The following is an 11,765-nucleotide window of genomic DNA, read 5'->3' as shown; positions in this document are numbered from 1 at the left end:
TGTAAGGTTTTGAACCGTTAACCATTACTGCTATCGAAAGTCCCCAGATCGCTAAAATGATTAAAATAAAACATATAAGGAAAAACAACATAATAATCTCTTTCTATACCGCTTATCTTGGCTATTCTAGCCACACGGCTATTACAGAACATCTCTCCTCATAAATCTAAAATGTTTAGACCTTAAGAAAGATTGCAAAAATGATCATTTAATTAATTAACAACATAAAATAATCCAAAATTAAGAAACACGTCACAAAGCTAAGATCATCACACGTCTTAGAAAAGCTGACATCACCAACGGCTAGCAAAATCTCCTTCACAGAAGCACTGCTTACAATAAGCTAAACTGACGTACGAAATCCGACAACACACGGGGCTTCCTCGGGGCTAAAGCGAACAAAAATCCCATTCCCAACACGACTCGACAACAAGAACGACAGATGTCGACCCTTCCGTTTGGCAAAAGAGAGGTGAAAGAAAGCAGCGTTCCTTTCCTTTTTGCTTTCCACAGATTAATTCCCAATATTTGTACATCACCCAAGACAAATCCGACGGAGCAGCAGTGGCCTCTTCCTGCTTTACGCTTCCAGCTAGTTTTAGTGCCACACAAGAGTGTGCACTAATTGTCCCACATTTGGAAAACAGGAGATACTGACTGAAGGAAGAAGGATTTTCTGTTACAAATCCGACATCATTCAACACCATCCAGTCTGCACCAACCATAAGATGCGCTCTCGAACTGCACAATCACACTGACGTTGACTTAAGTAATGGATGAAGTCAATGCACTGGTGCCTTTCTTGTGCGACACTTTTCAGCCACACCTTCGCAAAGATCTTGCCTTTTTTTCTGCTAGCTCATAAGCTTGCTACGAGGATGTGAGGTATTTCTAGTAAAATGGCAAAAATAAATTTCCCCACCATTTGAAGCTGTACCTACAAGCATCCCCTGTGAACAAAGAAACGATAGACCACCATTTTAAACACCTTCCCGCGTCTAGTGGGTTATTGCACACTTCGCAGCCGTACCACGAGGAAGCACTCCAACCGTGAGCAACCGAAACCGCCACCACACGAAGGCTGCTGTAGCTAGGAGCAAAGGAAAAGCGTCTTTCCATCAGGCGCCTGAACCATTTTTCAAAACCGGGCGCCCGCGCGCGCTCCACAACAGCTCATATTTATCAAATGTCAAAAACTTTAATTGCTCGTTTCTTTCCCGACGCTCGTAGTCTCCGTACGAGCACGGGCGACGAATGTGTGGCACACGATTTGACATTTTGCATCCGAGCGCTCGCCCAGCCCTCGGAGCTGGGCTACAAAACCCGTTCAAAAAAACGACGTCAAACCCTCTTTGCCACATGGAGCAGGAGGCACACGCGCCTGCCACAGATGTAGGACGACATGCTGATTTTGCGTGATCTTGCCCACTAAATCTGGACGACCTTCTCTACCTCTCGGCTCCCTCCGCTGTGTATCGTGTGACATTCCCACCAAAGCCCGCAGAAAGCTTTCGTTGCGGTTGTGTTTTCTCCACCGGAGAAAATATCATTTCCCATTTAAGCCGCCTTCACCCGCACGATGCTGATGGTGTATGGCTGTTTATCAGGCGACTCTATTTCCAAGTCGCTGCCGACGCGATAATGAAGTCATTTGTTTGCGGTGTGCATCTTTGGACCCGCGAGGAGTGCGCTAGAAGCTCCAATATTCCGCGTGTTTGAAGGTATTGAGTTTTGCAACGTTATCACAGCTGCAATCGACCTTCCCGATTTTGTGACCTTGTGAGGACGCCAACCTCACCCATTCTCCTTCCCCTTGTCGAATGCGTCATATGCACTCAATCTAAACAAGCGTTCAGACACGCAAAAGGGGCGGGTGACATTACAGTAACACCTCGTTTAAATTAATTGCCCAAGTGCGAGCGGGGCGCGCGCTCGTAACAACCGCGTTATCTTATCGCAACCCACCGTCAGCAGCGGGGCAGCAGCGCAGTGTAAAGAAAGCTTGCAAACAAATTCACCAACCGGACACAACACAAACTGGAAGGTGGGTGCTACATCATTCGTTTCCTGTAAAGTTCCTCACACCCAAACCCAAAAAATCCCCGTTTTTATATGTTGCAAACTCACTTACCTTGTTCTGTTGGATGTATTTCGGTTCCTGGTTCCTGCTTCGGCTCCTTTTCAACCTCAACCACGACCGCATCACCACGTTGCTCCTCTTCCTCTGCGGCAGGCGCAGCAGGTGCAGCAACACTTTCCACTACGACATCACCGTCCCCATCATCACTGGGTGGGTCCACCATCGTCTTCACTTCAGCACTCACATCACCATTTTCCAACGGGTCCGGCAGCACCTTCACATCACCTTCCTCACCTCCATCTCCTCCTCACTCACAGCGCGCTCAATGCCAACAATGATTCGCTCATGAATCTGTTGTATCTGCTCCGAACTGTCCTCGACGTCGAGCGGTTCGACTTGCGCTTTGACCAGCTCCTCAAAGTCACTCTCAACGGTATCGCCTACGACGATGTCTACGTCACCACAGAACGCGTCAATATTGCTGCTGCTGTTGTCCGCGTCCACTGCCTCCAGCTCCCCGCTGGCGGTCGTTTCGTTTGCGCTCTTCGCTGGCACACTTCCTGCATCACTGCTGGGTTCGTCCACAGTATCCATCTGCATCTGCTCTATCTCACCGGCTGTTCCAGCCGATGGTTGCTGCTCCATCGGTCCGTCGATCGCTTCCGGAACTTGGTGCGATGTCTCTACACCACCGTTAACGTGCGGTGTGACACTACCGTCCACGCAGGTGCTGGTCGGCTCAATCTCGCCCCCACTCACTGGGATCAGCGCGGGATCAGCGGGCACCTTCTTATCAGCGACTGTGTTGTTGTTTACCTTTTCATCCGACTCTGTGCGCTGTTCGCCCTCATCCGGCTGGACCGTTCTGGATTCCACTTGTTGCAGCTTCTTCATGCCGTTGTCCGATCGCCGCTCGATCGTGCCGCTGTCCACCTCGAGCGAATCATCCGAATCGACTGCATCTTGATCCTCTTCCTCCTCTTCTTCTCCTTCATCCATCAGCGATACCTGATCACCGTTCACGGAGTCTTCCGGCTCTCCAGCTGCTGCCATCTGATTCCGGTCGTTGCCGATATTTTCGCCGGCACTCATCATCGCCTCGATACGATGCCCTGTGATGACTATTTTCGTCGACGGTACGCTCGAATGTGGCAGCATCGGCGGCGGCGGTTCGTCATCGATCGGCGGCGGCTTCTTCCTCTCCCGCTGCTGGTTGTTGTTCGTGTCGTTGATAACCGTTTCCTCCGCCGTGTTGATAATAACTATCGGGCTGCAAAACAGGGAAAAACAGAAACGAAAGACCGAAATGTTTATCAGTATCCGATATTTTTGGCGATACAGAACAAACACAAGCTGGCAATGCCAGCAGCATCAGCCAGCTGGGGTTGTTTTTATTGCACGAGCAAAGATAGTGTTGGTACGATAAAACTAATTCCAGGTATTGATCACGATGATGCGCCTGCAGGGTAGGCAATATGTGGTGCACAGCACAAGAGCCGCGCGGATTGCCCTGATGAAACGAAGGTATGCAATCTGTTCTACACCGTAGCTTTTGGACTGTTCGACATAGCACAGAAAAGCTCACGAAAGCTTTCAAAGCGCCACATTTTGTGTGTTGCAAAACTGAGGCCACACTGTGTATTGCGCTATGGACGTATTTACCCGTGCTGGCTAAATCGAACTTGATTTCTTATTTCTTTAATGTTTGCAATCCGATTGACTTGAAAATTGGAATATGTGAAAAAACTACAGTCATCTTCCTATCAAAATTGTCTTTAAAATTTTCAAATTAGATAAAATTGGATTTTAGAATTAACAATTGCGATAGTCCTATTCCAGGCAACCACGCTACCCTGGGTACCCAGCAGCTTTGCAGGCTTAGAACTTTTGAATGCGTTATCAAATTTTGATGCAATATTCTAATAAAAATTAAATCCACTTAGTAGTTCTAATAATTGTGCATAGATTGGTTCAACTCGATTTTTATGTTATAGCTCTTCATATTTGACAGCTTTTTTATTTTTTTTTTTAAATAAATGACAAAACATGAAACCATTTTTTCTTTACTTTACAACATTTTACATCAAACCAGCCCTTATGGAAATAAGAATAAGAATGAGAATTCAGAAACCTATTAGAGTACTAATAGGAACTGTACATTGCAAGTCCATAGTGAAAACTTCAAATTTGTTCTAAAAGTTACTAAAAGAAAAAAGCGACGCTTATGTGAGTCATGGAAAAGTGTCAAATAAACACAAGGCAAACAAATCGAAACTTTAGGAAAAATTGCCAATGCGACTCGAATGTTATAACAAAAAATGTCAAAAATGCTGATTTTATATTATGATCCGAAAAAATAAACAAATCAGGAACAAGATTGTAAAATACCGATTTTGTTTCCGTTAGTGTAGAGTAGTTTTGTTTGACACTTTCCAGTTTGATCCACATAATCACATAATCAGGGACAAATCTAAAGATAGGTTTCATTCGAATAAAATCCGTTACAGCTCACCTAATCCCCAAATGGAAGCTCCTTTATCTTTAAAGCTACCCTTAAAAGACCTGTGAAAATCATTTGGTTAGACTTATATCAGGCAGTTTTAATTACATTAAGGACCATTTTTCTGGGAAAATTTTATAAAGTAATGAAAAAAAGGTTTTTACAGTTTCTAATAAACTTTTTTTTAATTTCTAAAAATATCCATTCAACTTTGCAAAGTGCTATAAAACAAAACCGATGACGAGTTGAACCGATCTATGGACATTTCTAGAAACTAAATTAGTTGAATTACTTTTCACGAGAATATTGCTTCGATTTTGGGTTACGCACACAAAAGTTATAAGCCTCCAATGTCGCTGGTTAGCCCCGGGAAGCCACCCCAGTTGCCTGAACCAAAATATGATCTATTTTCGGTTGCACGTGACGCGACTAAAATAATATTAAATTATTAAAACCTACCCATTGTGCTGATGCTCCAAGGAGGAGAACTCCTCCTCCACCTCGCCAATCGGGGGCAGCAGGTTGGACGTCCACGGGAAGTTAAAGTACGCCTCGGACGGCCCACCGGACACAATCTCCGGCGGACCAAGCTTCTCCCCATCCTCATCACTGTAGCCGTCGCCGCTCAGGAACTGTTCCGGCGTGGTTGCCTCGCGCGACAACGAGCTGCTCGTCCGATCGTCCTCATCCTCCGACCGGCCGTACCGGCGCTCCTCCTCCTCCTCGTCGCTCGAGCTGCTCTCGATGTACGTGTGGTCCTCGCTCGACAAAATCTTGATGCACTTCCGCACGACCGCCTCCGACGGTGGCAGCTCGAACCGACCACCACCACTGCCTCCATTAACCAGCTCATCACCCTCCACCAACGCTTGGGACAGCTGCTCGCCACCGCCGTCGAACCGTACGGGCGATGCTGGCGGCGCTGCAATCGCTTCCATCTCTTCCTCGAGCGCTTTCAGCGGCACCGACACTTTCGGATGGAAATCGATCAACCGCGGCAGATCTGTTGCTGCCGGTGGCTGCTTCGCCACCGCTTCGACCGCTGGCGGCGCTTTCTCCTCGGCTGGCGCTTCCTCACCCCGCTCGGTCAGAGCGCACTCGTGTATCACTTCCGTTGCCTCCTGCAGCCAGCTCTGGACCGTGTTGAACTCGGACCCAAGCGGTGCGTTTACAGCGGGTGAAGGCTCCACCGACGCTTGCTGCTGCTGCTGTGCACCGCCCGAACCATTCTGAGCGGGTTTCGCCGGCTTCAGGCGTGGTGGTGGCACGACGATCGGAATCGGGACAGGTATCGGTGCCCGCTTCTTCGGCTCCACTACCGCACCCTGTCTTGGTAGTGGACGTGGCGGCACTGCTGCAACGGTTTGTGCTTTTAGCTCGAAATTTTCATACACCCCACTGCTCGGCTCGGTCGTTGCTGGTGGGCTAGCCGGTTCACTGCCGCTCTGCTGCCTCGGACGACCTGCCACGGCGCCCCGGTTCAGTACCATATTCTCGTACGGCTGCACCGTCTGTATCGTAACGTTCTCGTACGGCCCGTACGGTACGGTGACGTTCTCGTAGTTGCGATTTTCGTCCACCTTCATGATGGTGACATTTTCGTACTCGCCGCCGGCAGCCGCGGGGACGGCGGGCTTCTCTGCCAGCACTTCCAGCTGGACCACGTTCGAGCCATTCGCTGCCGGCGGTGGCTTGAAGGTAAACAGGTTGGTCGTTTCGAACTTGCTGCTCTCTAGGTTGAACTCTTGCTCGAGCAGCGTGAAAGGCTTGAGCGCTTTGGCCAGCTCCGCACTCTGCCCGATGCCGGCCGGGCCACCGTGCGACGGGATCGTGTAGTCCTCGGACGACAGGCTCGAGCAGATCGAGAACTTGTCCACCACGGTCGAGATGGTGCTGGCCGTATCGTCCGACTCCGAGATGAGGTCGCTGATGTCGTCGGCCGCGAAGAGATTGCTGTAGCTCTCCGCGTCTGGCGGCGCCGGTTCCGACGAGGCTGGGCCACTGTTTGGCTGCATTGTTCCAAAGCCCTGTTTGCTTGGTGGACCTGCCGGTGCGTCAGCCGCACTGGAAGCGTTCTGCTGCTCCACCGTCGCCTGTTTGCGCTTGTTTAGCTTTCGCGGTGGAACCGGTGGCGGAGGCGGTGGGCACCTTTACGCTCTGGAATCTCACCACCACCGCCGCCGGCTCCTCCACCTACACCGCCATTCTCGCTCGAGCTAACACCACCGCCCAACGCTCCCATCGCGTCCCCACCGTAAAAGTTCTGTACCTTGCCCTCGCCGTTCCGCACCAGCAGCTTGATGGCAACGTTGCTGTCCTTCAGACACTTCACACACTCGATGCGCGTCATCCGACAAACGCTAACGCCGTCTATCTCCAGTATCTCGTCGCCCTCGCGCAGATGGCCCCAGCTCGCCTGTACCCGGGACGCGGGACTGTTTTCCGCGCACGACTGTATGAACAGCCGCTGTATCTTCTCGTTGCTCTTGGTGCCGCCCTGAAACTTTAGCCCGAAGCCGAGCCGCTCGCCCGGCAACCGGTACACCAGCACCACTTCCGGTGCGCTCTGCTGCCGGCCATGCTGCCCGTGGTTGATGGACAGCACCGTCACAAACTGTGAATCGTCCAGCGGCTCGTCCTGCTGCTGCTGTGCCATCGGTTGCTGCTCCGTGCAGCCGTTCGCCACCTTCGCCAGTCCGTTCAGGTTGCTCAGCTCGACGGCCCGGTCGGCGCTGGTGCCGCTGCTGGCGACAATCACGACCGGATCGATCGGTGGCGGCACGATCGGCGACAGCAGCTGATCGTCCACCGACACGACGGTTACGTACTTTTCCATCCTTCACTCTCGATTTTACTGCTGCTGGCCCCTCCGTTACGCTTCACCTGCCAGCCGGGGCAATGAAGGCTTTACAAGACCGAATAAATAGCGATTGTGTGATCCTCGGCTACGCACGAACGCGATACACGCGGCACGGGACAGACAGTGGCGCTTCGGAAGTTCAACCCGTTACTCGCAGCAGCAACACTACTCCGGTAGTGCAAAAGAACTGCTGCATTCGTCTGGTAAGCATAATCCGTGGTGGATTGCTAGCTGGCAGCCTTCCAACCGTTCGCTCCAATTCACTGCCGTTGCGTGTTCTTCTGGAGGATGATCTGAGGATTAGAGAAGAGAATTGAAAGGAATTACTTAAAGTGATGATTGACTGGGTTTGGGTTTAATACGGTAGTTGTGCTTCAGTTGTTATTCTTATCCTAGGTAAGCTATTGTAATGAACTTTGAAGAACATCTGTATTTTATTCAGAAATTAACATGCTTAACTTACAAGATCCTAGAGACTAAAGATTACAACTCCCAACATTACTTCAGTGTTTTTCAATTATGAGTATGTTGACCACCAAGTTAAGATGTATTTAATGGATATCGTCTGTTGATAATCATCTTTATTGTAGAATGAATTTCACTCGTTCAGATAGGCCCAATCATATAAGAGAAGATGCATTAGATGTCTACAAACCGAAATCCTTTCTTTATCATAGTTTGCTTGGTTCTCTGGATTTGAAAGATATGATCTATGCATTTAAAAGACTTGTGATAACCTCGTTCAAGATATATACATAAGTTAAATCCAATATATAGTAAGTATGGTTTCTACGTATTCAGGTATATCTCGACCTAAGAGTAAGAATTCAACTTAATTATTTTATCCCAGAAATTCGGGCATCTAACAGAATTCCTTCTAAATCTAAGTTATCTAAATCTAAATCTAAATCTAAGTGTAAAACACATCATAAAATATTCGTTACTGAAGGTTTTGTCAAGGAACTTAACAGGAGTTCAACAGGAACCAATCAAAATTATTGACATTGAAAGTAATTTTGAAGACATTCAGCGGCTCCAGTAACTTTATAACGCCTCAAAAATGACACTGAACATCCCAACCTACAATCGTACTTTGACCTTCACACCGGGCGAAAGTAAACCAAATCAACCCAGTTACACACCGAGGCACACCAACGAAAGTGAAATTTCCCCCAACGAAGATTTCGAACCAAGCTTGCAAATGATCTTCCCCCATATACTCATCACCCGTGTGGGGTAGTGGGTGATTGGGTTTATCATAATTATTGACTTCCATTTTCAACGGCTTCCTTCCACCATGATCGACATATCGATTCTAGCGCAAATAGCCATGGACGATATCTCTCGGTGGAAATGCTGAGAAGGAGAAGAGTATCAGATGTTCCTCTTTCCCATCCTCTTCTGTTGGTCTGCTCCTCCCACCACCCACCATTGCGCGGATCGCAATTTAGCAGCAACTCGCTCGAACAATTCAACCTATTACCACTCATAAAGCCAGCTATCTGAGGCATCTTCCTTGGGACCGCGTGCCCGTCACTCCACTCCTATTGCGGTGGTTTCTTCTCTCTATTGCGCGGCCGTGTGCTGTTGGCGGGGTTGGCTACTAGGTACTAGATAGGCCCCCGCGCAGCTAGCAATTTTGTTCATTTTCTTCAAGCGATACAAATTAGCGGCAGCGCAGAGAGATAGTGCCAATGATGCGCTCACTACAGCCCAGGCCTGCCAAGCGAAAGGAAAGTGGTATGCCGCATGGACGCCTCCCCCCTCCCCTCCAGGCGCGCCGTATTGTTTGTTTGTTGTGTTCGCCGTTCGTTAAAATCGAAATTAAATGAATGGCCCCCGTGCGTTTGTGAGACCGTAGAAGATGGGTAAGGCGGCGAGAGGGCCATCTGCGGTACACACGATAGACGGTGCCAATGAATGTTGATAGTATGGCACGGTGTACTAACATGTGCTTGAGGTAGTACTTCAATGCTAGTGATGTGCTATAAATTGGGGAAAATACTTGGCCGTATCTAGACCTTTCGATATTTCTCCTGTTTTTTTGTAATAATCGAAGAGAAAATGGAAATTCTAAGTTTTTTTTTCACATTTTGCACTTTTAAGCATGACGAATAACCTCAGTTTGTGTTTATCTTCATTTCATTCATATCAAAACAGCTTTTTCACAAGTGGACGAATTCCATCAGAGTCTATTGTTATGGAAAGTTCTGGCTTATGGTTAAAAGACAGGGGTTTCAGGTGTTTTCATAGTCGTGAGAAACTGCCTTAAAAGGGTGCCCTAATATCCTATTCTAATCTTTGTTCACTTGCGGTAAGAAAGAGTCAAGAAAGTGAACCACAACTATGACCACTCTTGCAACATCATCCTGTAATAACTTATAACATCAATTCGCTCTCCGACCACTTATGCTTGTGCTGGTGATGTATTCTTGCTCCAAAATGCTTTCAGAATTGATCAGATACTTACACAAATGCAAATTAATGGATGCGTCTTCTTCGTTCGTTCTAGCTAGCCCCTAGCATATACTAGACCAATGGTGATCTTAATCACTAAAAGCGATGCATCTTTGACTGATCGGTGGTACCAGTTTGTAGAAGTAGGCGACTGCGATTCCTGAATGATATGAACCCATGACGGATATACTGTTAGGTCCTAAGACATCACGAATCCAGGCTGTAAGACCGGTATAATAGCAGACAGTTCAAATGAAAATAAGAATGGAATATATAAGGACAAACGGAATCATTTGAACTTCCTGAAAGCCCAAATTGAAGATGGTTTGCCTTTGAATATGGAAGCCAATGAATGATAACCAATTCCTGATAAATTTCAATTAACAGTCTTTGTCACAATTCAAATGCTAAGTTGAACTCAATGACATCTCGTTATGCCATAAAAATAAAATAATGATATTTGAACGAGATTTAGCCGCTTGAGCTTAGAAAATTAGGAAGCAGATCAAGTTTCAAACTTTCGATTCGAAGCTGTAAAAAATGATATTTGTGATTTCATTTTGTTACTATGAAAAGGTGTTGTTGTGTAAAATATATTGAAATGGTTAGTAAAGTTCTACCACAGCATAAGAATCATAATTCAATGAATTAAACAATTAGATATTGTAATGCTCAATTCTATCCACTAAATAGCTGTATTACAGCAAACCTACACACCTGACAAACGATTCCAAGAGAACCATTGAAGAATCGTTTAGTGCCCATTCAAAATTGTCCTCCCAATTTCCACGTCAAACCATACCACACAGACGCAGCAACCTGATATTGGCCTAACTGATGGCTTATTCAATGTTCCGTTTCATATCACGCCAACATCTCGCGGGCACGTATCTCGATCACGATTACAATCACTCGAATCGTTGCCATTTCGAACGTAAACCGAACGCTTCAAATTACCTTTCTAATGACAACTTTACAGCCCACCGACTGTGCGCGATGATCACCGTTTCTCGGTTTGATCGCGCATCACACACACCCGGGGGTGAATTATTTTCACTTTTACTTCAACATGGTCGCATGGCTGGTGGACTTCTGGCTGGCTGGTGAAGGGTGGTGAAGCAAATCAAGAAGAGGAAAATGGGGGAGGGGTGTTGGAATATGCTTGCCCCACCGATTAGATCATATCCGTTCGGAAAACGCTTCCGAAGCGTCCGCGGAAAGGAGATGTACGTGTGTGCACCGGCGGACGAAACAAAACAAGCATCGCTCATTATCTGTGCTGGCGCATCTATGCACTGCCGACACACACACACACACACACACACACACACACACACACACACACACACACACACACGGTCGTTGGCGTAGATAATTGTTGCAGCATAAATTACACGACATTGAAGAAAGCAAAAAAAAAACAACGCAGAAAAGAACGAAAGAGACAAAAGAGTAATAATGTTAAGCGGGATGTTCCTTTTTTCGGGTGGGATGCCCTCCTACTAATTCTCTCTCGTGCTGCTACGCCTCATGGTGCGAAACAGTTTAATGAAAGGCCGATATTTTGGCCAGGGGAGGGTGGCACAAATTGGGTGGCGGATGCGAAAATTGCACACTTATGAAAAATAAAAGCCAACCCATTCACACAGGTGCTAAAGACATTGTGCATCAAAGCCATTAGAGCGAGAGGAGGCGTCGAAGGTAGTTTGGCCCCTCAAGTCGTTTAGTGCAGATGTGTGAGATAATCTTTACGAAGCGCACTTCCGATTGGAATGGTGTTTCGTTTGCTTTTTTTTTTCACCCGGCTCTAGTACGCAACACAACCGCACTGGTCTAATTCGTCTAAACACGTCTTTAACTAAAGGAAG

The 11,765-nt window shown here is 47.4% G+C and overlaps 1 protein-coding gene across 1 annotated transcript in view; it reads right to left on the bottom strand.

Annotated features, from left to right (window-relative positions):
• Positions 1 to 2,137: 2,137 nt before the first annotated feature.
• Positions 2,138 to 11,765, bottom strand: part of LOC121601335 — a 36,332-nt gene continuing 26,704 nt past the window's right edge. Inside the window, 4 exon segments of the mRNA XM_041930153.1 lie at positions 2,138 to 3,350; positions 5,040 to 6,726; positions 6,729 to 6,744; positions 6,826 to 7,733. Of these exon segments, the coding sequence (XP_041786087.1) occupies positions 2,357 to 3,350; positions 5,040 to 6,726; positions 6,729 to 6,744; positions 6,826 to 7,416 (3,288 nt within the window). The 5' untranslated portion in view covers positions 7,417 to 7,733 and the 3' untranslated portion in view covers positions 2,138 to 2,356.

Source organism: Anopheles merus, unplaced genomic scaffold (assembly GCF_017562075.2).
Source record: "Anopheles merus strain MAF unplaced genomic scaffold, AmerM5.1 LNR4000068, whole genome shotgun sequence".
Lineage (NCBI taxonomy): Eukaryota > Metazoa > Arthropoda > Insecta > Diptera > Culicidae > Anopheles > Anopheles merus.
The sequence above is the reverse complement of the archived record's forward strand: the minus strand, read 5'-3'. Positions and strand labels throughout refer to the sequence as shown.